Here is a 26901-nt window from a genome sequence, read left to right on the forward strand (position 1 = left end):
AGAAGACACAAAGAAATGGAAAAATATTCCATGCTCATGGATTGGAAGAACAAATATTGTTAAAATGTCTGTACTACCCAAAGCAATCTACACATTCAATGAAACCCCTATCAAATTAACACAAGCATTCTTTTGTTCACAGAGCTAGAACAAACAATTCTAAAATTTGTATGCAACCCAAACAGCCAAAGTACTGTTGAAAAAGAAAACCAAAGCTGGAGGCATCACAATTCTGGACTTCAAGCTCTATTACAAAACTGTAATCACCATGACAGGATGGTACTGGCACAAAAACAGACACTCAGATCAATGGAACAGAAATGGACCTACAACTGTACGGCCAACTAATCTTTGACAAATCAGGAAAGAGTATCCAATGGAAAAAAGACAGTCACTTCAGCAAATGGTGCTGGGAAAACTGAACAGCGACATGTAGAAGAATGAAACCAGACCACTTTTTTATACCACACACAAAAATAAATTTAAAATGTATGAAAGACCTAAATGTGAATCAGAAAACCATCAAAATCCTAGAAAAGAAAATATTCCAGGCACTTTAAATGAGCAATCTCATTCACCTCTCAGAAACTCCTGTGAGGAGAACTATAACATAATCTGCATTTTATAGATACATAAACAGATTTGGAAACTTTAGAGATTTACTCAAGGTCACACCACTTGCAAATTCATGCAAAATCCATTACCCTCAACCTAAATGAGACAATAACCAAGAATCCAAATGGAACCTGGACAGGGACACTGAATTTAACTCTGGGCTCCTAATTTAATTATTGAGTTTTGTATTCATGATCATCACAACTTGACAGCGTTGAGCCACCGTTCTTCCCTCCATGATTCCTCTGAATTTTCAGTGGACTCAGGCTGCCAAGAATTTAGCAGGTGAATAAAGAGAGCAGGGACTGAGTCTGCATTGTTCATCGCTGTACCCCCAGTATTCCAAACCTGTTCCACAGTAAATGCACAGAAAATGGCAAATGGGTGAAGGAATGAACGAATGCACATGCTCACCTATTGACTAGAGGGCTCTGCCTTGAGATGACCTCTTAAGATCCCTGGCTGAGTTGCTTGTGTATTTGTTGTTGCCATGTCAATCATCGGATATTTGTGGATTTTTGTAGCACTGTGTCAGCCATTTACCAACAGTCTCTTCTTCCTTCTAGCCCCTTCTGAAAGAGATTCATCTTATAGGAAGAAAAATTCATAGCAGAACCATCTGACCTCTTAGGGGAGATGTCCTAGTCACTGTAATTTGGTTGGCAGAAAAAGCACAGTCTCTGGTGTCAAAAGACCTGAGTTTGAATCCTGTCAGTATTACTTCCCAAAGTCTTCCCTCAGAGCCTCAGTCTATCAGTAAAACTGAAATAATAACAGGTGTGTGGTGAGAACTATGTGAAATTACTTGTATAAAGCATCTGGAATCTAGTAGGCACCTTGTATATGCTAGTTCTCTCTCCTCTTCCTATTGAGGAAAATAGTCAATAAACAAAAGAGTTACCTTTCCAAGACTTAGAGTTTTCTATGAGAGCTGGGGAGGCCTCAGAGGTGACAACCCAGCCCATCACTGTAGAGATAAGGAAGAGATGCAGAGACAAGCCACAGCTAGCCCAGTGTTGCACCAGTGATCATCAAGGCCAGCAAAGCCAGCCCTTATCACCACACTAGTCATGCCCAGTTAGTCCCTTTAGCTGCACTTGGAATTGCCACTTAGGGAGGCTGGACTCTCAGTTTTCACAGATGGCCTCTCCCAAGTTTGGAGAAGCGTTTGCTCTGTATTAATGCCAGCCTTCCAGCGGAGGCAGCTTAGATGGCCTTCCTCATTCTATCACCTTCTAATTGACTTCAAGAGGCAAACCAGACATGGAGCTCCCAGAAGCTGGATCGACCAGGCTGTGCTTTTACTCCATTAGCCTTTCAGTGGACAAAGAGCTTTATAATATGTGTAAGGCTGCCTGGGATGGGGGTGGGGGACATTTGGAAGGTGAAACTATCAGGGAAAACTGCAGGTAATAGATTCTCCCAGGACGTTCTGAGTAAAGAGCACCAGCTGCCACTGGGCTCAGAAGCATCCATCATGTGACAAGGTCTTTTCCCAGACACTGCCTGGCAGGGGAGTATGAGTATTTCATGGAATCCAACCCAAATGGTCCAGTCCCTTCTTTTCAGATATGAGAAACTGAGGTCTAGCAAGAAGAGACTGCTCAAAGTTACATAGGAAATTAGGAGGGACAGAACAGCAGAGCAGATACAAGCACAAAGCTGCATCTGCCACTCACTTGCTGTGTTAAAATCTCCTTCCCACCATGTTTGTGCATTTATCCATTTCTCCTAGTAATTATGTTGGCTTTTGCTTTATACCCATAGTATAACATAGTGGAGCTATGTTGTACAGATACAAATAGTGATAACTTTCTGGTAGTTTTATTGAGACTCTCTTGCTTCCTAATGTTGGGCTTTAGAATATTAGATATTCCTAATTTGTGCCTCAATGTCTTTGTCTAATGTTAACATAGTGCCTCTTATTGGGATATTTTCTTCTGTCCTTTTCCTTTCAGTCTTTCTGTATTCTTAAGTTTTATGTGTATTTTTATGAAGAGCATTTAGCTGAAATCATTGTTGTTATTGTTGTTGCTATTGCTGTTTTAAAAATATAATCTTACCATCCCAACCTTTCAGCCAGTGAATTTAATCTCTTTACATTTATCATGATCAGTGACAAATTTTTATTTATTTCTACCTTTTTATTTTCCTAGAACATTTATTACGTATATTTTTATTTTTATAAATTAATGTATATGGCATATATATAAGTAATGGGACATATTAATAATTTGAAACATGAGAACCTAGCACTCATCTTATAAATTAGAGCATTAGTAAGCCACAGAAATCCTCCTTCCTCCCCTCGCATACATGGTCTGTATGCACTCCTAAACAACAGATTGCTTAGTTTTGCTTGATTTTCACCTTAATAAAAATGGTGTCCTACTTCATATAGTTTTCATGAATAGCTTAAAATTTTTGCTTACCCTTTTGTTTCTGAGATTCATCTGTTACTGTATGTAGCTGTGGTTCATTAGTTTTAACTGCTGCATACTATTCCATGTGTAAGGACTCCATAATTTATTTATCCATTCTTTTACTTGTCATCACTTGGGTGGTTACTCATTTTTTGTATGATTCCTGAGTTGCAAGTAGAAGGGTTTCTCTAGGGCACGTATCTTAAAGTGAAATCAACTGGGGTTTGTACTGGGTTTGTACGTGTTCAACTTTATAAGATAACACCCATAAGATCATTGTTTTCCAAAGTGACTGCCAATGCACATTCACCAGCAGTGAATAAGAGCTCCTATCGTTCCATGTCCTTGCTAACATTTGGTATTGTTGGACTTCTTTATTTTTGCTTATCTAGTAAATGTGAAATGCAATCTTTTTGTGGTCTTAATTTGCATTTTCCTGAGGAAGGACATAGTTGTTTCAGGAGCAGGGAGTGATCAGGAACAGGGAGTGATCAGCTGCATAGAACGCTTTTTCTAGATGTAATGGTTTAATGGGTCACCCCTCTCAAAGATGTCTGCATTTTAATGTGGGACAATGTCTGCACTCAAAGGAATGGATCTTAAGTAGTGTATAAACAGCCCTATCACAGGCCAGTAAGAGAAGGGGCAACTAGGAAGAGGAGCAGATTCACAGTACCCTCACATCTAGGGTGACCAACCATTCTGATTTGCCTAGAACTTAAGGGTTTCCTCGGATGCAGGACTTTTTGTTTTTAAACCAGAAAAATCCCAAGCAAGTCAAGACAAGCTTGTCATGTACCCATACTATATGTAGATGTTTTCCAACCCTATTCATCCTAAAACATTTTATTCCATGCAAGGAGCCTAATTGTCACACACACACACACACACACACACACACACACTCACAAAACAGGCCTGGCCTCCATATGTCAGATGGCAGCATATAGGCTGCAATCTGAAGCTACCTTCTCATCTAAAAACATTGTTCCAAGGCACTGTCCCTGTTCTCAGTGAATAAGGTGAGTGAAGGAATTTTATTTCTCACTTCAAAAGAAAAATCTGGATCACACTGCATTTTATGCCAGTGCGTTTCTTAGTAGCTGTTTTTCCAAAAATCCCTGTTTCCCCCAGCTGGGAAAATGTGATATCTCGAAAACACATCTCAAAAATGATACAGACCCCAGGGCCAGTCTTCTGGAAGAATCAGCCACATGCTATGGAGCCACGTTATATGGACATATAGTCCAAATTCTGCCTCCCCCACAAGGCCTGGGTACACCCAGGAGCTCCTGATGGATGCCTGTGTCTCAAAGCAGGCTAAAGGGGCTCTTGCTAGAGGTGGAGTTTCAGGGAATAAAGATGACAGGAACCACCACTGTCAGTTTTTCTCCCTTGCAGCAAGTTATGACAGCACAAGTTAACACCTGTGTCAACGGTTTCTCATCTTGCAGATAGGGTTGGTGCTTCTTGTGAGCCGGGCTGGTGTTTAGCAGGAGGGCATGCGCACAATTGCCCTTGTTGTGAAAGTAGTTTGATACTTCCGTCCATTCGGTAAATAGTGTAGCATGATAAACGGTTTTAAAAAATAGTAATTAATTAGTGATCTAAATTCTAATATGTGTGGTTTATCTCAGACATTGTATGTGCAATATAATTCAAGAAATTTGTTGTTGTGGGCAGCTGGGTGGCTCAGTTGGCTAAGCATCCAACTTCAGCTCAGGTCATGATCTCACAGTTCATGAGTTCGAGTCCCAGGTTGGGCTCTGTGCTGGCAGCTCAGAGCCTGGATCCTGTTTCACATTCTGTGTCTCCCTCTTTCTCTGCCCTTCTGCTCATGCTCTGTCTCAAAAATAAATAAGCATTTAAAAAAAGAAAAAGAAAGAAATTTGTTGTTGTTGTTTGGGTAGAGCACAGAAAGGCAAGAGGCCACTGTAAATATCCTTTATTTACTTCAGGGCTTGTGAAGTTGCCTTCAGGTTCAAAGCCCTAGGAATAGAAAGGGCTTCCCAGGTGGNCTCTTAGTCTGATATGAGGCCATAGAAAAGAGATCTGCCCAGAATCCCATTAAATGGCTGAGTGTCTTAAATGAAGAATGAGTGTCTCAGGAAGTGGCAGGGGGATTCCCTTCTCTGTCCTCCTACCTCTCCCTGAGTGGTCTCCAGACAGAGAAGCCTATGCCCACCTGCCCTCCCCACAGGCTGACCGCTCTCTCCCCGCGAGACCAGTTTGGTGGGTGCCCACCTAACTCTGGGCAAGGAAAGCCCCTGGAGCACCCTCACCTATGAGCAACCACCATGCCCTCATTCTTCGGTCCCTCTTGTTTCTTTCTCACTTTGGCCTTCATCCCATTTAGTAACGGGGCTCACACCAGTTGCTGCCCTTCTGGCCAGCAACAACATCAGGTGCACCCCCTTGTTGCATGCACTCCTTGGAGGTGGTCAGACAGAAGATGCAGGGATCCAGCCTGGTGGAGTCACCAGGCCTCCCACGCCCTCTCAGAAATAAAGTCACCCTCTGACTTTAGGTACCAGTGGGCACTTCCACACACAGGATACAGGAGCTGTCTGTGCAAGCCAGGCTGCCAGGATGGGGGTCACCTCAACACCCAGACAGGGTCATCTGAGAGCAGGGCTGCAATGCCCTGGGAGTCTGGAGGGGGAAATGAAATCAATGGATGGTAGTTCATCTGGATGGTGATTATAGGCAACAGCACAGAATGATGGTCCCTGATGGTCCTTGGCCAGATTCTCAGCGATTTCCAGACACCCAGTATAAATGCCGGTGGCTAGTGAAGTTTTCTCTTTTAATGTAGTGAGGGATTTTAATTTAAAGGTCTGCCTCTTCTGTAGAAATTATGCCCTTACATCTTTCCATAGTTAAAATGTAACTTACTGAATATAGTAATGATGCCAGGAGTCAGCAGATTAGCTGAGTTTCCTTTGAGTTAGCTTAGATTGGCTTACCTTAGGTTAGTATTTTAATGTCCTTACTTGACACAATCAGGAGACTGGGGGGGAAAAACAAACTACATCAGTCCCTAAGTTTTGTTTAAATTTTTTCCATGAGATGTAGATGTCTGTGAGCCACAGATCTTGAGAACTTGGGCAAAAGTGTCCTGGAGTCGACCTCACCTTGCTAAACCCTCTTCAGGACAATAGCTGTGTGCCAGGCACTTACAAGCTGCGGGTGTCCTGAGGGCAGGCACATTCATACCCCTGACAGATCCCCACTGTGAAGGACATTGCACAGCATTTCAGCCTCTCGGAGTGTGATGCCAGCAGGCCCTGCTCAGCCAACAACTCTCCCAGCACCCCATCTGATTATGTGATCGGCAGCCTGTCGATTTGGTCAGCACTAGCATCCAGTCTGCTGACCAGTCATCCTCTCCCAGGAAGTGGCTTACAAATCAGATTCCTGAGAGCATGGTTAGCATGCCCAAGCCTCTGAGGCTGTTTATGCTGACAAACGAGGGTTCTGGGTCCCAAAGCCTGGGGCCAGCCCCTGCGCTGGAGAGCACTCATCAAGGTGAATGCCTCTTGTGGGTCTCTTGCAGCCAACAAGCCAGCAGTCCCCAGAGACACCTTAGTGTGCCACAGGCACCCATTTTCTTTCAAACTGCAGTAAAGTTCACTGCAAATCTGTCTAGGGAAGAATTTGGACAACTGCTCTAAGCTAGACTTAAATTAGGATTTATACTGTTTTAAGCAGATGGATTTGGGTTCCCTCTTTGAGCACGGTTCTCTTCACGTGTAGGTGGGGCCACCTGCCTCAGAACACTGAGGCACTTGTTAAAACTCAGGTCCCAGGCCCTCCCTCAGAATCTCTGCAGTGGGGCCCAGGAATCAGCTTTTTAGAAACAAGCTGTGATTTTTTTTGTTTTATACAATATCTGAGAACAGCGACCATAGAGATGGAAGGCAGCCAATGGGATTTCACATGGTAGGAAAAAATCTCTAGGCTTTCTCCTTCTAGATCCAGGAAGCCAACTTATTTCCTATCTTTAAAAACACTTTTTGTTATTGTCCAGTTAGCACCAAAACAGGTTTTGACCCAAAAAAAACAGGTTTTGACCCAAGGACTGAACTCAGAGAGAGTCTGGAATAAACCTGGGTTGTCTCAGGGCTCCCGCAACAGAATACCATATACTGGGCAGCTACAACCACCAACACTTATTTCTCACAGTTCTTTTTTTTTTTTTTTTTTGTGTTNGCTGGGAAGTAGAATCTCAAATTGCCCACCAATTCTGTTCCTGGCGAGAACCAGGAGAGCTGCTTTCTTGCTGTATCCACGCTTGGTGCAGAGAGATAGATCATCTCTCTTCTTAGAAGGTCACTAATCCTATCATGAGGGCTCTACTCTCAGGACCTAATTACCTCCCAAAGATTCTGCCAAACATCCCATCCCATTGGGGGTTAGGGTTCTAATGCGTGAATTTGGGGGACAGAAACATTCAGTTCATGGCAGGGGTCTTGCTGAAGAGCCATAGTGAAAAGCAAAGAGGTTTTGAGGTTGGATTCCCCTTCCCACTCCTGATTTTCTGGGACTGGAGAGGGAGGAATGCAGTGAGTGGCCTCCTCCATCCACCTGCCTGTGGTTCCCCCAGGTGGACAGTGGTGGTCTCAGGGTTCTGCTTTTCACTGAAAAAGTCAGCAGAACACACGTGACATCTATGTGACTCGGTGAACCAGGAGGGGTCCCGTGAATTGCATCACTAGGAGGAGGGACACAGAATGGGATAGCCATGAGGGTGCTAAAGAGTCTCTTAACCCTTCAAGGTCTCACCGAGTCCTTTAATCTGTGGTACCCTGGAGCTTCTTGGGACCCCATTTCCACGGTGTGAGGGCAGAATGGTAGAGTGGAAAAAGAGAAAGGGAGATTAAAATCCCTGCTCAAACTGCATGTTAGTACTGTGATATCAGTCCACCTCAAATTTAAGTGGAAAACTGAGGTAATGAAACTCCATCTTAACAGAATTGGTGCGGTCATTAAACAGGGTAATGTGGTAACTTGCTGGCCTGCAGTAGGTGCTAAACCAAGGGGAGCTCAAAAAATGAGTTCACCAAGGCATTCCTCTCAACGCTTTCCACAGTGTCCATGGCCCATCTGCAGCCTCTGCACTCCCAGCTCATATTTTTACATTTTCTCCCCTAACATACCTGCACATCCCAGGAAAGCCAGCAAAAATCAGGAAACCTGGCTAAACATAGCGGTATTAGTCCACACTGCCAGCAACCTCCCATATTGATGTCACGAGCTGCCTTCCTGTGGCTGCCCTCCTCAGGTCTCTGTTCCTTTCCTGCACCTTGACTCAGCAGATGATTCACGTCAACCCCATTGAGAAGACATAAACTGGACCCTTCCTTCCTCCCTTCCCTCTCTCCCCTCCACTTGAGTCCTAGTCCTGCTCCTTCTGAGCTATCCCCAGCTAACCCCCTCTTTATAGTACCATTGACTCCTGTCCTCACTCACAAATCCATGCAGTGCTTTCCCCAGACTAAACATTGGCCTCCTAGCTGACACACCGCTCCCACCTCTCGGCACAAACATCTATGCAATGCTTACTGTAATTATATTTTTCATTGACATATTCCTTTGTTCCTGCTATCTGCTTTTGTCCCCATACTGACACTGAACTTGCTCATGAGCAACCTCATGATTGTCAAATCCAGTGCTCTATCCTCATTTCTTTTCCACTGTGGGAAGAGCATAAGAGACAACAAGGTGGGTGAGAACAGGAGGGAACATTTCCTGAGCAGCCACTAGAGTCCAAGCACTGATCTGGGCACCAGTTAACAAGTAAGAGTGGAAGTTGCAGATTAGGTTAGAGAGAGCTTTAAGGATCCCGCTAAGGAGTTCATGCTTACTAGTAGGCAACGACCAGTTGGACGATAAAGCTCGTGTCTATGGAATGAAGAACTGTACAAGGCATCAAGTAATCAAAAACTAAGTTAAGGGAAAGTGGTCTGGAAGATCAGAGGAATGGGAGGAGTTACGAAGACCAGAGAAGCTACCCTTGAAGAAGGCTAGGACTCAGGTTGGTGCCAAAAGGAGCACATCCCAGGAGCATAAATGAGATCAGTGAAGGTACCCCGTGGGGCACTGCTTTCCTCTGCATGTGGCTGTGACCCAACTCGTTCTCTTCACAGTGCCGTGGAACAGGGGCCATGGATTTTAAGAGGCCGGTAGTAAATACTGCAGGCTTTGCAAGACCTGGGGTCTCTGTCAAAGCCCCTCCCTTCAGCCACTGCAGCACAAAAGTTACTAACATATTTAAAGCAATGGGCATGGCTGTGTTCCAAGAGAATTTTAGGGTCCTTGAAATCTGAATTTCATATAATTTTCACATGACATGAAATAATCTTCTTTTGATCTTTTAAATCATTTACAAATGTAAAAATCTTTCTTAACTCACAAACCCTATGAAAACAGGTGGTGACCTGACTTGACTGGTGGGCAGTAGTTTGTGGCCTGTGCCATGGAGGACTGAAGCATGGGGCCCATGGCGTCAGGGGACCTGGGTTCATGCCTGACCATTCCCCTCCACCACCACGACTCACCAGTTATGCAGAAGCTAACTCCCTGTGTCTCAGCTTCCTCACCTGCAGAGTAGAGATAAAGATAGGAGCATCTAATTCCTCTGGTGCCTGTGCAAAGTAAGTGAGCAGGAAGTCTTGAACCCATGAAACTTCCCCAGAGGCACAGAGGAGGACCAGAGTGCAGAGCATAGGTGTGGTTGGAAAAAAACTTGAGACTCAGAGTCATGAGTTTTAGGGTCTAGTTTGAGATCTGCTGCATGATCTTTCAAGGCCAGTTTCTTAGTTTCTTTTTATGTAGAATTGCAATGATTTTACCCACTCTGGTGGGGATTGGTTGGGGGCGAGAGGGTAGGAAGTAGGCGAGGGGAGAATGACAAAATAAATATGGTTGCACTTGGAAAAGTTAAGGAGGCTTTGTAGTACCCAGTACCCAGATCTCAGTTTCGAATTTTGTTCTTTATCGAAAAGGAACCAACACACACACATACACACACACAAACAATGTTGGAGGTCAGGAGACATGGAGGGGCAATCCGAAGAGCTCACAATGGCTGAAGATGGAGCAATCGGAACAAAAAAAAAAAGTAGCATCAGATTATAATCCAAGGTATAGAGTACATATACATGGGTTCACATTGATATAAAGGATTGAATAAGCAAGTAGGTGAGGAAGAATAGACAAATATTCTATTGGTCCCATATTATCCCGTGAAGAAAAATTCCAAATAATTTATGGAGATACTCCACTGTCAAGGAGGGGAAACATAACTGCCTATCCTCAAGGGTGGGCTATGCATAGTGGCTTTCTTCCAAAGAGTGTAGTATGGAAAGGGACAGGGAGTAGCTTTAGGGTGGATAAGCCTGACAAATGCTGCCTCAGTCAAGTGACCCAAGCCAACATCAATAGTGATAAGCCATACTGATAGCATGTACCCTTGATATCATGTGATGAGAATGGCACCTTACCTCTGGGGTCTTCCTCCAAAAAACCCATATCCCCCATCTTGTAATGAGAAAAACATTAGACAAATTCTAGCTAAGGGGGACCAGTATCTAGTTTTGAGGACCAGTATCCTCAAAACTGTCAAAGTCATCAAAAACAAGCAGTCTTGAACTTTGTTTAATAACAAAGCACTGGTCTTAGTAGGAAGCCTAGTTTAATAGGCAAAAGTAATAAAAATAGGAACTCTATTAAAAAGTAGCCAAAAATGGTTGTCCACAGCAATAATCACAAACAAGTCTTCATCTTCTCTCACCTCTGCTCTCATACCCGTCACTGCCCCCCTCAAGCCCTCCCCAATCAGAATCTCCTTCCCACGTCAAGTCCACACAGACTTTCTGTCTCCATGACACAGATCAGCTTAGCTTTTATTCCAGCAATAAAGACCCCTTTTTTGTAAGAGGAAAAGACTACATAAAAGATGGTGCAGAAATTACTAAATTCTCTTTGGCCGGCTTGGAGAGGCATGAAAATCTGTCAATACTCCCACACTAAAAATGTTTGTTCTTTCACATACAATCCACAGCCGACTTCAAATTGATTAATGTAATCTCCTTGACTATTTCTTGTGAGACACATAAATTGCATTACTCAATTTGTTAATGGAAACTACAAACTGGCGGCCTGTGTGGCTCATGGTGTAATGGTCTATTGTCTATGCTAAGAGACTTTTGGCCGAGGAACAGAAAGTAGAGTGTTTGTCTTTCCCACATGTTTCAGCCAACTGAGACCCTCTTTGGGCTCAGGGTTCAAGACAAGAAAAGGCAGTGGAAATACGAGAATGAATTCAGGTATAAACCAGAATCCAAGACTTGTCCACATTCCAACTTACTCATGTAGACAAAATTGAATGCTAGGTCTGATGTTCTTAGCTATGCTATTTTTCAATAAATCACCTGCCATTATGAAATGCTGTGGATAATTTTTGTGTTTGATGTATGTGTTCATTCTTTAAAAACTATGGTTTCCCTGTTCTGCGTGACATTTATCCATTCTTCTTCTGAGCTCATCTGAGCAGAAAGAGGAAAAAATGCAAAGGGTTGCAAATAAAAAAGGACAGATCTGTTTTCTATTCCCATTTCAACGCTGAGTGACTTGAACAAGGCAATTACCTTCCCTGTACCTTAATTTTTCGATTTAAAATGGGGTTAGGGGTGCCTGGGTGGCTTAGTCGGTTAAGCGTCCGACTTTCGCTTAGGTCATGATCTCGCGGTTCGTGGGTTCGAGCCCCGCGTNTAAAAAAATTAAAAAAAAAATAAAATGGGGTTAGCAATCACTGTGTCTTGCCCCAAGTCCCAGAGGTAATGACACAAAGACATATCCACTTGGCAGAAACACCTTTACAATGAAGCTACTGCACACAGATAATGTGAAATTTCTACATCTTTTACAAACCAACAGCTGTTCACACTGCACCACACTTGTTACTAGATTTTATTTATTTATTTATTTATTTTTTCTTGCTTGAAAGTGGAAATTTATTTTTTTTTTACAAATAGTTTATTGTCAAATTTGTTTCCATATAACACCCAGTGCTCATCCCCACAAGTTCCCTCCTCCATGCCCATCTCCTCCCTCCCCCTCAAATTTTATCAGAAGATTTCACCCAAAGAAAAGGAAAATGATCACTAACTGGTTATTTGTTAGCAGGTGTTATTGCTAAGATTTGCCTTGTGAAGAGGAGATACTTTACAGACACAGCATGAGGGCCATGAGACTGGGAACTTAGTCCAGACAGGGTGGACAAGCTATTATGACTAGGACTGTTTTCATTATTTTAAGTGTTCCTCAGATCCCAGGGACTAGAAGGAGTGTAAAAACTGGCCAACACCCATATTTATGGTGCAACTTACTTCTATCAGGAAATGTTTACTGATACCAGTTGGCACTGATTGAAGCCGTTTTAAAACAATGCCCCACTAAATAAATAAATAAATAAATGCTCAACAGAATGATAAAGTACAAGCATCAGTTCTGCTGCATGTATCTAAGTCCCTCTCAACTCTGATTTCATTACAGGCTGCAGTAGCCAGGGCAAAAGAGCATCCCAGATCTGTCCCTGGTTACTCATCCAGCAAGGAGGATTCCACTGCAGTGATAGTCTGCCAACCTCAAGCAGAGCACATTAACTATCTGGAAGGGTTGAGGGTGGGTGTGCTATATCAGCAAAATATCAGTGCCCACTGATACTTGTAAAAAAAATGTCACAGACAAAATGCAGTCTTGTTCTCAATGGGATTGTAATAAACCAAGGAGGCTCGCAAACCTCGTGCTAAATTGGTATACACTGGACCGAGGTACATACTGGAAAATGGCATCAAGACACTGTTATGGATTGGGGGGTGAGGTGTGCCCTGTGCAATGAATACAAGCACATAAAATGCACAATACTTTATTGCCCCTGTTATGAGAAAATGCCAATAACCTCAATGAAATGCTGATTGGTCCAGGTGCTGGTGTCAGTTTGGAGCCACCGGTACGGGATTGTCTGCTCAGATGTCGCTATCTGGGCTGTCTAGCTTGGTTGGTGCTTCCAAAACCATTAAGGGGATTCCAGGGATATATACATGATTTGATGTCATCTGCAAGACCGAGAAGATTGGCCAGGGAATAGAATACAGACTCAGGGGCTCCCTCTCTGTCTCCCTGCCTCCTGAGACAGAGTCTCTTTCTCCCCCACATTCCCTACCCCACCAAAGTAAGAACCTTCACCCAACACGGAATCTTCCTGGCCACCACTCTCTCAGACCAGCGCCTTTGGCCCCACTCCAGCAACAACTCTTCCTCCTTCATTTCCTCAAAGCCCCACTGACATGAAGTTATTGAGGCTGTTTACGGAACATGAGAGGAGTAATTATAGAAACTAGAGAATTACAGCACAAGACAGGATAGTACTTTCTTGAATCTGCCCTCAGATACCACTATTCTTTGTACTCTGTTGAGCAGTCCTCACCATGGGCAAACTCTTGTTGGCTGTGCCCTTTTACTAATCCCTGCTTCCAATCATGGGGCTCAGGAATCCTCACTCTTGCTTTCTCTCTCTTTCCCCTCCCCTCCCTCTCATGCTTAATCTCTCATCTTTCTCTTTCTTGTTACTTGTGCTCTTGATATTCTCTTCCATAGAGACAGGTTTATCATGTGTCTCCCTACCTCAAATTAAACTTTTAGCCTATCTTTTCTTGTCCCCAAACACAGTACGGTCCTCGGCTAAACCAAGGGCCGTCTGATTTATGCTCTTCTTTCAGTATTATGAAGTCTGCAGAGGCTTTGTAGTTCAGGGTTTATTGTGCTCTTTAACATATAACCCAGTGAAATTTTCAGGCAGGAGTATAGTCCTCCTGTCTCTACCCCATTCTCATGAGCAGACTGGAAGGAGGAGGGGGTTGGGTAAGGCAGCTTGGTTTCCTTCTGCTGGAGTCCATTGTTTACACATCTCTTCTTAGAGCATTTCCAAACTCTGGAGCCATTCCTGGCAACACATCCTGTTTGGGGCCTTTCTCTGTGTCTGAGAGAGCTGACCAAGAGAAACTCTGAAACCAAGACATCATGAGAACCTGTGCAGGGATGGGCCAGCGGATTTGCCACATGATCTCTTCTGGGAAGCTGAAAGCCTGGCTGCAAATAACTGAAACTATCCCCTGACCCTCTTCTTAAGAAATGTGCAGGTCTAGAAATATTTTGTATTGGAGACCTGAGTAAAATAATATGAGTTGTGCTGCCATGGATAAATGATGTACTATAAAGCCACAGAAACTGAGATCATCTGGAGCTGGCACCGGAAAGAAAGATAAAGGAAACAGAAAAAAAGCTCAAAACAGAGCCAAGGATACATGTTAGTGGTATAAGGTATAAATGCAATTTCAAATCAGCAAGGAAAGGACACAATACCTAATAGCTGGGAAAGCTGTAGACAATTACTGAAGAAAACAATGTGGTAGCTTCTATCATAATACTAATCATAATAAATCCCTGATGGACTGAATAGCTGCAATGCAAATAATCAAATAAATAAACTGGAAGAAAACAGGGGAGAATATTTTCATGACTTCAGTATTGAAAAGGTAATTCTAAGTATAATATGATAGACAGAAGCCATAAAGAGTTCTCGCAAATTAGTAAGGACTGTATGAACACTCCCATGTAAAATTGAGCGAATTATACAAGCAGTCAATTTGGAAAAGAAGAAATGACAATGACAAAAAGCATAATTATAAAATTTCAACTTATAACGAATCAACACTATTAAAGTAAGCTATCGTGTTGTCAAAGACTAACAGACATCCCAATGCCCAGTGCCACCGTGCAGGAAACAGGGAAAGCCCAGAAGAGGCCATGAATTAGCAGATACTTTCTGAAGAGGGACAATATATACCAAACCTTGAAGAATATTTTAATTCTGGCTAATTAATTCCTGGGAAATGAGAATGAGAGTGAAGATATGTATTGAAGATGTTAATTACAGTATCAGTTAAATATCAACAAATTTTTTATATAACTCAAATGTCCCAATTAGAAGACAGGCTGAATACCCATGTACTTCCATAACATAGGGCACCACCACACTTGTTAGAAACACTGTTATAGAATAGATTTATTGACATAAAGAGATGATTATGACACAGTGTTATTTTTGAAGTAATATACTTACGTATGTACAAATAAGAGCATGCATGTCCAGATCAGTATAGGAAGACGCAACTTTATGAGAATTTATTTCTAGGTCATGGGATCACAAGAGCTTCTAAAAGTTTTCCTTTAATGCTTGTCTATATTTTCAAATCCACAGTGAATATATAGTGCTTGCAGCAAGAAAACTATTAATTACAAAATCAGGGTGCTTGGGTGGCTCAATCAGTCAGTTAAGCATCTGATTCTTGATTTCAACTCAGGTCATGTTCTTAAGGGATCAAATCCCGAGACGGGGCTTAAGATTCTCTCTCTCTCATTCTGCCCCTACCCTGTGTGCTCATTCTCATTCTCTCTCTCTCTCTCTCTCTCTCTCAAAAAAAAAAAAAAAAAAAAAAAAAAAAAAAAAAAAAAAAAAAGAAGAAGAAGAAGAAAAGAAAAAGAAAAAAAATGAAGAAGTAGGAAATGCTCAGGCCTGGGGCTCTGTGTCTACAGGACATGCATTCAAGCAGATGCTCGACCCCCCTGTAGAGGGTGCCCTCAGGGGGGCTTCTTGCTGGATGTGGGTGTCAGGTGAGAATTCTAATGTCCTTCCAAGCCTGAAATGACATCTTTCTATGAAGCATTTCCTTGGGGCCAGTTCTGCAAGGGTGATTAAAGAGGAACACCACTGGGCTCTGTCTCCAAGGACCATACCATCTAATGAAGCAGATAAAATATAAAAAGGAGCCTGGAGAAGAACACATCAAAATCCTGACTTGTGTGGTTTGGACAGTGACTGCAGAAAAACATACGCTTTATTCCCTGTTTTGTTCACTGGCAGAAGCTGAGCCACTGGGGGTAGGAACTTGGGGGACCTAATTTTTCCATGAATTAAATGAATACACTTGAGCATCTGCCTTGATTAGTCAGCATACCCTGAAAGAGGATGACTCGGGGGCATTTCTGCCCCAAGCTTATGCCTGGATGCAGTTGATGGAAGTATGATCCCAGCCCCTCTCTGAAGGACAGTGAGAAGAACATGTTCTCACATCACTATATCCAAGGGTGGACTGGTCACAAGCAGGGGAGTGTACATGGGGGCTTTGTTACCCCATGCAGATGTCTTCCTCTGGCCTCTGCCTGCTCCCTGCCTTTTGTGACCCAGCAGTTTAGGAATGGAGTCCCCACTTACTGCCCGCACACCTCACTCCCCATCAGCCGGCCCACCTGCTCTAGCCATCGCTGACCACCCCACAAAAATGGAATCTGCCCATGACCTCCTATTTCCAAAACTGCAGAGCAAGTTCCTGTACTCATCCCACCCTCTGCCCTCCCAACACTCCTCCCACAGGTAGGCTCCACCAGCCCCTGGACTCTCTCTCCCCACCCCCACCCTACCCCTCACCCTCCTCCTTCCCTTCTACCCTCATGTGGGCCTCTACCCTCCTCTCTCCTCTCATCTTCTCAGGGTTTGGGAACACCCAAGGGCTCCAAATCTAATCTCCACCCAGGCCTCTTGTCCTAGCTCCAGCCAGATCCAGACACTCAACTGCCTGCTCTGAAGGTCAGCATGTCCAAACATCAACTTGCTGACCTCCCTAACAAGCCTCCTCCTCCTCCCGGAGGCTGCCCTCCTGCCCATACCTGCAACAGTCAGCCTCACTCTCCCCCATTCACACAGGCCATAGATCCAGCTGAACTGCCCAGTGGCAGCCAAGTCCACCAGCTTTTCCTCCCAGCCACAGCATCCCTTGGGGCCTTCCTCTCCTCCCCATCCATCCAGTCTGCCATGGCTCTAGCTCAGGTCACTGTCGCTTCCAGCCTGGAACCTCACACAGCATCCTAAAGGCTGGTGCCTCTAGCCTTGCCTGCCTCCATCCAAGCCCCCCTGTTTAAAACCATTTTGTGGTTTCCCATCAACTTCAGAATTCATTATAAACTCCCCAGTGTGTCATAAAATACACTTCATGATTTGGCCTCTGTCTACCTTTCTGGCCAAGTCTCCTGATACTTCCTCATACAGCCATGTTCCATTCAGTCCGAGTCACAGCACAGCATGGCATCGTGCCAATATCCTCCCTTGGTGACTTTGCACTTGCTGTTTTCACTACTAATAGTGCCCACCTCCTGCACATATATCAGGGCCTGGCCAAGCACACCTCCTCCAGGAAGCTTCCCTGATTGGATTGGTTGAGAGTCTCACTTCTGCACTCCCATTACTCTCCATGCACTTAGTAACGGAATGCCTACTGTGTTCAGGGTAATTTTAAAAATTATTTACATATGTATATATTTTTTATATTTCACATATATTTATAAAAGCCCCTAACACCTGTCTCAGTGTCTCCACTCCACTTAAAGAGGTAACCGCTGTCAGTCACTTCCTTTTTCTTTGGCAGTCACTTCCTATGTCACATTCTTTGGCACTTCTCTGTGTCCCCCCAAGACTGAGCTCCTGGTGATGAGAACAGAGGCTTGGACATTTCACACAGGGCCACAGAATTTATGAATTAGTAGATTACAGTTTCTTTCTGTCTCCAATAGGACTCCAAGGGCTTTGGGATTTGGTCTAACGTCTAGAAGTGAAAGTGAATGAAGAAATATATGGATTTTTTTTCATTTACTGCAAGAAACCACATTTATCTGTAAAGAAGACAATTTTTTTGAAGGAAGTGAAAAGTCCAGCAGGAATCTAGCACTGTACTCGAAGAAACAGCCTGAGGGTGGCTCAAGGAAGGGCAGGAAGGGGGTGCTGCTCAGCTCGTGTCTGTTGAGGGGTGGTCCCACAAGTCCAAAATGCCAAGATGGCTCCAGGGACAGGTGTGTTCCTGGTCACCTCAAGTTGGCAGGACCATTCTAGGAGGTGGGTTCAGCTTGTTGCCCATGAGCTAGGATGTAATGAAAGCTACCGGGCCATAGGTTCTCAGTTTAAGGAGGAACGACATCAGTGGCAGCTTCCAGGAGCAGTAGGCTCAACGACGATGACTGTCAGCCTCAGCCACAAGGAGAACCCCCTGGAGAGCTTCTGAAACTCGGACGCCAGGCAGCACTGCAGGCCAGCCTTAAATCAGAAGCTGAGGCTGGAACCCACACATTGGAATTTTTCAGCACTCCCCAGGCGATTCCAGTGTGCAGCCAAGATTGAGAGCTCTGTGCTTCAAACTGGAACTTGCACATGAATCACCAGGAAGTCTTGTTGAAGCGCACATTTTCTGATTTGGTGCATCAGGGGTGAGGTCTGAGAATCTGCGTCTCTGACAATGGAGCTGGCTTTATAGCTAGTGAGCAGCACGTCACAGGGGGTATTCAAGAAGTAAGGGGCTGATTACAGGTGTGGAAATTGTAGAGAAGGTTAGTGCATTGAATGAGGGTGAACGCATGAACACATCAGTGCTTATCCACCTTTCTGTGACAGCTGAAATCTCCCACCACCACCACCTAACAACCTGATCCACAGAAAGCCACGTATAAACCCAGCAAAGCAGAGTTGCTTGTTAGAGTGAGAGCAGGAATCCCAGACCTCTGCCCTCTCGGTCCCCATCCTCCCCCACCTCAGAGCGCCTAGAGCCTCCATGAAGTGCATTAGAAGACGCACTGGATACTATTTAATAAAACCAACTATCTGATTTCAAATGCTGAGGATTATTTCAGAGACTGGAGCTGTTGGTGCTTGAACAACGAGCGACTCCAGATAGTAAGACGTTAGTAAACCTGGATTAGTGAGCATTACAGCATTAAGGACAGGCGAATCCGCAGGATTTGGGGTGACAGTCTGTATTCAGCAAGTTTATCCTATAAAGTATGCCCCTTCTAGAGAGGTGACCTGGAGGGAACAAAGATGGGAGATTGTTGCATGCACTTGACTTCTTGGAGTACCGGGAAGTCCACTGGCAGAATTTAATGATCTGAATCCATGGACATAGCTCATCAAGTGGGAACCATGCCACTCCTACTGTCACAGCCTCTTGCTGTCACTCCTGGTCCTTTCTCTGGTTCACTTCAGATGCATCCCTGACCCCTCTTCTGTTCTCCCAAGGAAGAAATTAACTCTTAAGAGCTGATAAAACCCTGCCTGGCAGGAACGTAGGAAATACCAGATTGGAGAGTCAAAACATAGCGTGGAGCTGCACATAGGATTACACGAAGTTCCACTGACTGGTTCTCTAAAATAATGATTTTGGCAAAAATTAAAAAATTACAAAACAGGATTGTCTCCAATTAACTACAAGAATATGGTCAAGCTTCTCCAAGAAGGTATCAAGAGGAAGAAACATATTTATTTTCATATTTTCTAATGATGGAATTTCATTCATTTGACCTAGAGTCATTTAGAAATTTAAAAAAAAATGTTTTAATGGAGAGTCATTTAGAATTTTTAATAATTTGGACATTGTTTGGATTGAGTATCTGCAATTCTTTTTTTAATGTTTTTTTTTTAATTTTTGAGAGGAAGAGTACAAGTTGGGGAGGAGCAGAGAAAGAGGGGTACAGAGGGTCAGAAGTGGGCACTGTACTGATAGCAGAGAGTCCGATGCAGGGCTCAAACTCATAAACAGCGATCATGACCCGAGCCAAAGTCAGATGCTTAACCCACTGAGTCACCCAGGCACCCCAAGTATTTGCCATTTCTATGGAAAAGGGGTTTATTTGAGCAAGATTTAGGAGGATACATGTAACCTTTGATCCCATCCAAGAATTGAACCTACAGGTTTGGGGTTTTTTATGATTTTAGAAGGGGAGATTGTTGAGGGGCTCCTGGAGGGAGCAGAAAACTACTCATCTGGAGACGTTAAGACCCCAGCATCACTAGAATTTTCTCATGAGTTTTTAAAATTTATTGTGATAAAATATATGGAACATAAAATTTACCATTTTATATTTACTGTATTGTTGGAACCATCACCACAATCCATTTCCAGAAATTTTCCATTATCCCAGGTTCTGTACCTATTATCCCATCCCCTCCCCCCAGCCCCTGGTAACATTTATACCACTTTCTGTCTCTATGAATTTGCCTATTCTAGATATTTCATTTAAGTGGAATAATCCAATATTTGTCCTCTCATGTCTGGCTTATCCACTTAACATGTTTGCGAGGTTCATCCATGTTGTGGTATGTATTAGAAATTTATTCCTTTTCGTGGCTGAATAATATTCCATTGTAAGTGTACACCATATTTGGTTTATCCACTCAATTTTTGAGGGACATTTGGGTTGCTTCCACCTTTTGGCTATGGTGAATAGTGCTGCTATGAAAATTGGTGTGTAGGTATCTGTTTGAGCCACTGCTTCCAAATCTTCTGGGTATATATCTAGAAGTGGAATTGCTGGGTCATATTTTTTTTTTTTTATTTCTAGGAGAGAGAGAGAGAGACAGTGCGAGCAGGGGAGGGTCAGAGAGAGAGGGAGTCACAGACTGAAACAGGCTCCAGGCTCTGAGCTGGCAGTCAGCACAGAGCCCGACGCGGGGCTTGAACCCACAAACTGCGAGATCATGACCTAAGCGAAAGTCGGACGCTTAACCGACTAAGCCACCCAGGCGCCCCTGCTGGGTCATATTCTTATGTTATTTTTAATTATCTCCGTTCTAGAATGGACAAATTAATGCCCTACCTGACTATAGTACTTTTTAACTGAAATTAATTTCATACTTTTTATTGTTTACAAATAAGTAAGAAAACTGCTTTTCCTTCTTTAAAAAAAAAATAGACGCTGATAATTTATGTTAACTGATTCAGCTTGGCATTTTCCTAATGGTCTGATCTGTGATTTTCCACAGGGTACTTTGTTTTAAAGTGTAGATTTTATATTCTATTCAAGTATGGTGAGGCCAACAGATGAGGACATGATTGCCATTGAAAAGACAGTTTATTACTCATAGTTCCCGGGACAAAGGGACAAGTACGCCATGCAGGGCTACAGGCAGAGAGAGAGCATAGGGGACTTCAGGAAAGCTTTTATTGTGTGTTCCAGAGAAGGAATGGGTGAGGCAGGGTAAACAGGCCTAGAATTGGCTAGTTTGAGTCATTTCCATAAGATCTGCGCCCCTGTCTGAAGTGGCTCTGGTGTGATCATGGCAGCTGGATAGCATCCCACAGTGTAGGAGCCCCTGAGAAAACAAATGGGTGGGGAGTAGAGGCCCTGGGTTGGTTAGCTTGTATATGAAAGGCACACCAGCAGAGTTATCTCTAGGAATTAACTAAGGCAAGGCACAGTCCTTTCCAGGTCAACAAGACCCTAGAACTCAAAGCATCAGATACAGAAACTAAAAGATATGGTTACCACACACTTTAGTGAAGTCATAAAATCTCAGACAATGGGGTTCCAACAGGCCTGCAGACTTGGACCTGAAACAGTGCTTCTCAGGGCTAACCATATGCCAGAATAACTCGGGAAATTTTCTCAGCTGTGGTTTCCTGCTTCTACAGTCAGGGTCAATTAAATGTGTCTCTGAGCAATGATCATTTTAAAAGCTCCCCTGGTGATTCTCATGTGATTCTGAGCTTGAGAACCATTGGTTTAGGACAGTGTTTCTCAAAGTCTGAATCTGGACCAGAAGCAGCATGAACTGGGAATTTGTTATAAAAGCAGATTCTCAGGCCCACCTCAGATCTGCTATGTGGGAAAGTCTAGGTGAGGTCCAGCACTTTGTGTTCGTACAAGCCCCCCAAGTGAGTCTGAAGCTGGCTCAAGTTTGGGAACCACTGGTCCAGCGTTAAGAGCACAGGTGACTGGACTGCAGTGTCCTCCCATCAGGTCCCTGACTCCCATATGGATGTTCGGCCCTCTGAGGCACTGGCCCCACAAAGCTCAATTCATGTGTTTTGATCATCAACCACGTATTTGTTTGCATAAGGCAGGACTATTCTTCCAGGGAGGAGAAGCAGGTGCAGCCTAAAGTTTCCCAGGGTCTCCCTCTCCCCTTATCTCCAAGTGGTAACTACAGCAATCAGGGGGAGAGGCTGGGATCAGGCAGGAAACTCAGTATGCACTCATCGCCATGGTGACTGGAGAACCCAGAGGCTCCCAGAGGAGGTAACAATCAAGGGGGACCTTAACAGCCGGTTGAGGCTATTGGAGTAGCCTGTCTGCCAAAATGTATATGCTCAGCACCCTGCTTGGCTGAAGCTGTCGTGCATTATTTAAGAGCTCTTCAAGTGTCTTCCAAGTTGCAAATTTTAATATTCAGAGGAAGCTGAATAAGTAAGACTGTGGGGCTTTGCAAAGAAATAATTGAAAACACAGTACCGATAAAGAGAAATTAAGTGAATAAGTGGGTTTTCTTTATTGGAAAAAAAATCATTTCAGAGAACAAGCATGAACAGAGTCATCATTGGATGACTTTTCTCCAGTGACAAAAAGCTGGTTCTGGGGTCACAGTCCTGCCTTCTTATCCCAGCTCCTCTTTTTACCAGCTGTGAATTTGGGAAAGTTAACTAAATTCTAAACTTCAGTTTCCTCATCTACAGAATGGGATTATGATAGTACCTGCTGAATAATTTGTTTTGAGGACTAAATAAGAATAATAGTAGTTAAGTGCATGGCACTGTGCTCTTCACTAAATAAAATCTAATGACCATTTCGGCTATTAATACTATCATTAACATTATTATCAACATAGTGATCTAGAGTGAATTCCCTAAAATATTAGCCGTTCCCACTATTATTACTACTACTAAGAGACTGAGCTTCTCCATTAAATTCACATCAGGAGAAAAGGGCTGTAACTAGCCAGACGTACGAAGGACTCCCTGAGAAAAATGTCCCTTCTCAAAATTCAAACAATTATTTTAGCATCCTACTTAGAAGGACACTTGCCTTAAGCAGAATAGAATAAGTTACATTGTTACAACAAACATCAAAACCTCAGTAGTTTATCAACAATAGCCAAATTATGGAAAGAGCCCAAATGTCCACTGACTAATGAATGGATAAAGAAGATGTGGTACATATTTACAACTCAGCCATCAAAAAGAATGAAATGTTACCATTTGCAATGATGTTAACGGAACAACAGTGTATTATAGTGTATTGTGCTAAGTGAAATAAGTCAGTCAAAGAAAGAAAAATATCATATGATTTCACTCATATGTGGAATTCAAGAACAAAACAGATGAACATAGGGGAAGGGAAGGAAAAATAAAATACGATAAAAACAGAGAGGGAGGCAAACTATAAGAGACTCTTACTTACAGAGAACTGAGGGTTGCTGGAGAGAAGAAAGGTTGGGGATGAGCTAAATGGGTGATAGGTACTAAGAAGGGCACTTGTGATGAGCACTGGGTGTTGTATGTAAGTGATGAATCACTGAATCCTACACCTGAAACCAATACTACACTATGTGTTAACTTGAATTTATTTTTTTTAATTTTTTTAATGTTTTATTTATTTCTAGGAGAGAGAGAGAGACAGCGTGAGCAGGGGAGGGTCAGAGAGAGAGGGAGTCACAGACCGAAACAGGCTCCAGGCTCTGAGCTGGCAGTCAGCACAGAGCCCGACGCGGGGCTCGAACCCACGAACCGCGAGATCATGACCTAAGCGAAAGTCGGACGCTTAACCGACTAAGCCACCCAGGCGCCCCTGTGTTAACTTGAATTTAGATAGAATCTTGGAGAAAAAATTCTCAATGGTTTAATACTGCAAAAGCTTATTTCCTGCCTGTGTCCCAGTCAAACTCAAATCAGTTGGTACCTGTCTTGCAAGTTGTAACTCAGGGCCCCAGGAAGCTTCCATCTGCAGATATATGTTTAAGGGCCAGACTTAGAACTCGCTTATATTTCGTGGCTTTCGCCCACTAATCCTAGTTCTAGGATAAATTTTCTCTCCTCCAAGCTAATTATTCTTATACCTGTGAATCCACTTGGCCTGTAGAATGAATGAGAGCTCACCAACCACCTAGTGGCTCTCACCTGAATGTACAAGTTTGTCTACACTCCTGCACAAAAACCCAGCCTACATATAATCTGACTGGAATGAACCGAGCAGTACAAACACCTCCCTCATTCTAGAGAATATACTTCTATTAATGCAGAGTAAGGTTGCCTTTTTCTGGAGACAGAATGTAAGGAATATTGAACTTACCATCAACTAAAATTGTCATAAGTATACAACAGATTCAGTTCCTTTTCATCAATGTTTATTCTTCTCTACAATCTCTCATAACAGGAAGCTCTATTATGGAAAAAGTCCACAAGAAAAACCTAAACTGAAGAGATTTGTCTTCTCTAGTTTATCTATTCATCCATCAACCAACCTTCCAATGCAGGTGGCAAGCCTCCCTGCTGTGCTTTATCATCCAAGCTCATTAATGACAAAAGCTGAGAAAGGTAATTGGTAGCCTTGACCACCCCTGTTAGACTTAGACTGACCCCTCCCATCCTTCCTGTTGCAGGTACCACATCTGCGTAACTGTGCTGATCTACTTCCTCCCCTTGCTGGTGATCGGCTATGCGTACACTGTAGTGGGAATCACACTGTGGGCCAGCGAGATCCCTGGGGACTCCTCTGACCGCTACCAGGAGCAGGTCTCTGCCAAGCGCAAGGTAAGCAAAGGGCAAGCCCCGGGCCAGGCTGGCAAACATACAAGCCTCAGGGAGGCAGTAGGCACAAAACATCCCTGGGTCTGTGGGACAGTGGAGGGGAGCGGAGGGCATGTGGGACAGAGGAGGGAGGGGATCTTTCTTCGTTGTATTTGTAACCAAGGCCTGCCTGTATAGGCAAGAGCCACTTCTTTCCTGCCTGAAGAGTAATGGCAACCTGTCAAGCCATTAAGACACACACACACACACACACACACACACACACACACACACACACACATTTAACTACAAAAGCCTCGAAGAGTTCTTAAGTCCTCTTTTATTATTAATTTTTGACAAAATAATACACTTATTTGGTTCAAACATCAAAAAGTATTAAAAGGAACAAAATGTGATAGAGAACAGAAACAGTGGGTTACATCACTCACTATTTATAAAAAGCTTTTAAACCCCGTTTAACCATCAGATGCTCCCTAGCTGCAGCTGTCCAGATCCGTCCCTGCCCCTCCCTCCCTGTTACTGCCATGGTCCCTCCTCTCTGCCGCCCCCTACCCCCTGCCCTTGCTGCTTCCTCCTCCTTCCCAGGTCTCCTCCCACTGAACACCCATCCCCCTGGGTCATTGTCTGCTCTCCCTTGGCTGCTCCAGCCACTGCCCAGAGGGATGATATAACACAGAGGTTCTCAAACATGAGTGTGTTTCAGAGTCATCCGAAGGGCTTGTCAAACCAGGATTCTGGGTCTCTCCCCCAGGGTTTCTGATTCGGTAAGTGTGGGATGGGGTCCAAGAATTCTCATTTCTGAAAAGTTCCCCAATGGTGGTTACGAAGCTGGTCCCAGAGCCACACTCCGAGAACTACTGACATAATCAAAGTCCTTCAATACCGCATAGAAATGGTCCTGTCTCCTCCTCGAAGGGGGTTATCAGAGACCCTTCCCACTGCATACTGCACTGTGTGCGTTGAGGGCATGGGAGGAGAGACAAAGTAGCCGTGAGAAAAGGTGGCTGTGGCGCTGACCTCACCTGCCCCACCCTCTTGCCAGGTGGTCAAGATGATGATCGTCGTGGTGTGCACCTTTGCCATCTGCTGGCTGCCGTTCCACATCTTCTTCCTCCTGCCCTACATCAACCCTGATCTCTACCTGGAGAAGTTTATTCAGCAGGTCTATCTGGCCATCATGTGGCTGGCCATGAGCTCCACCATGTACAACCCCATCATCTACTGCTGCCTCAATGACAGGTGAGGACCTCATCCCCACTCTCTCTCCAGGGGCAACAAGATCATCTGTCTCTATAGCGGCCAAGCAGCCAGCCTAAATGAGCAAAACCTTTGTGAGACAAGAGGGGGTGAGAGGGACTATAGCAAAAACTGACCACACTACTCCATCCCTACTAATTACTGCCATGCAGCTTTATGAGCCCAAAGTGGACTTTGTTTTTCTTCTCCAAGAGGAACCAGACATCCATACTTTTGTGTGAAGTCTTCTGACCTTTGAACAATAGCAACTAAGTTAGTGGGGGTGGAGGTGCACATTAAAAAAAAAAAAAAACTCTGTGATTGATACATATAAACAGGCCTGCAAACTGGATCTGGTTCATGGCCTGCGAGTTTGTTCCCTCTGCCCTAAGGATCCATGCACAGGGGGCTGTGAATGCAGAGAGAGAGCCGGGGGGAGCCAGAGAGAGTACACACAGAGAAGGAAGGATGGCCGTAGAATACCATTCTCCACCAGGCATCTCTTCCCTTCACTGGTCTCTCACTTTCCTCTTCTATCTCATCGTACAATTTGGGCAGCTTCACCCAGTTTCTTCCAGCAGGCCAGAGTAAGCAAAGAGGAATAAGGACTGGAAAGGCCCTTACTCAGTCACACCGATCAGGAGAGTTGTTCTGGCAGAAGCAGCCAAACTCAGACAAGCAAGAGAAGAGAGACCCCATCAGGAATGGTGGTCATCAGGGCACCTGGGTGGCTCAGTTGGTTAAGCATTCGACTCTTGATTACAGTTCAGGTCATGATCTCACAGTTCATGAGATCAAGCCCCACATTGGGCTCTGTACTGACAGGGTAGAGCCTGATTGGGATTCTTTCTCTCCCTCTCTCTCTGCCCCTCCACTGCTGTGCTCACTCTCTCAAAATAAATAAAAAAACATTAAAAATATTTTTTTTAATAAAAAGGAAT

General features: G+C 43.9%; 1 protein-coding gene and 1 long non-coding RNA gene across 2 annotated transcripts in view; one reads left to right on the forward strand and one right to left on the reverse strand.

The window, feature by feature from the left end:
* TACR1 (tachykinin receptor 1) overlaps positions 1-26901 on the forward strand; it is a 148740-nt gene that overhangs the window by 120523 nt on the left and 1316 nt on the right. The window contains exons 3-4 of the mRNA XM_077766219.1: positions 24577-24727; positions 25767-25963. Of these exons, the coding sequence (XP_077622345.1) occupies positions 24577-24727; positions 25767-25963 (348 nt within the window). The remainder of the gene's footprint in view (positions 1-24576; positions 24728-25766; positions 25964-26901) is intronic.
* LOC144233385 (uncharacterized) overlaps positions 21035-26901 on the reverse strand; it is a 28670-nt gene continuing 22803 nt past the window's right edge. The window contains exon 2 of the long non-coding RNA XR_013335663.1: positions 21035-21294. This is a non-coding gene — a long non-coding RNA (uncharacterized LOC144233385). The remainder of the gene's footprint in view (positions 21295-26901) is intronic.

Source organism: Crocuta crocuta, unplaced genomic scaffold (genome assembly GCF_008692635.1).
Source record: "Crocuta crocuta isolate KB4526 unplaced genomic scaffold, BGI_CrCroc_1.0 scaffold113, whole genome shotgun sequence".
Classification (NCBI taxonomy): Eukaryota; Metazoa; Chordata; class Mammalia; order Carnivora; family Hyaenidae; genus Crocuta; species Crocuta crocuta.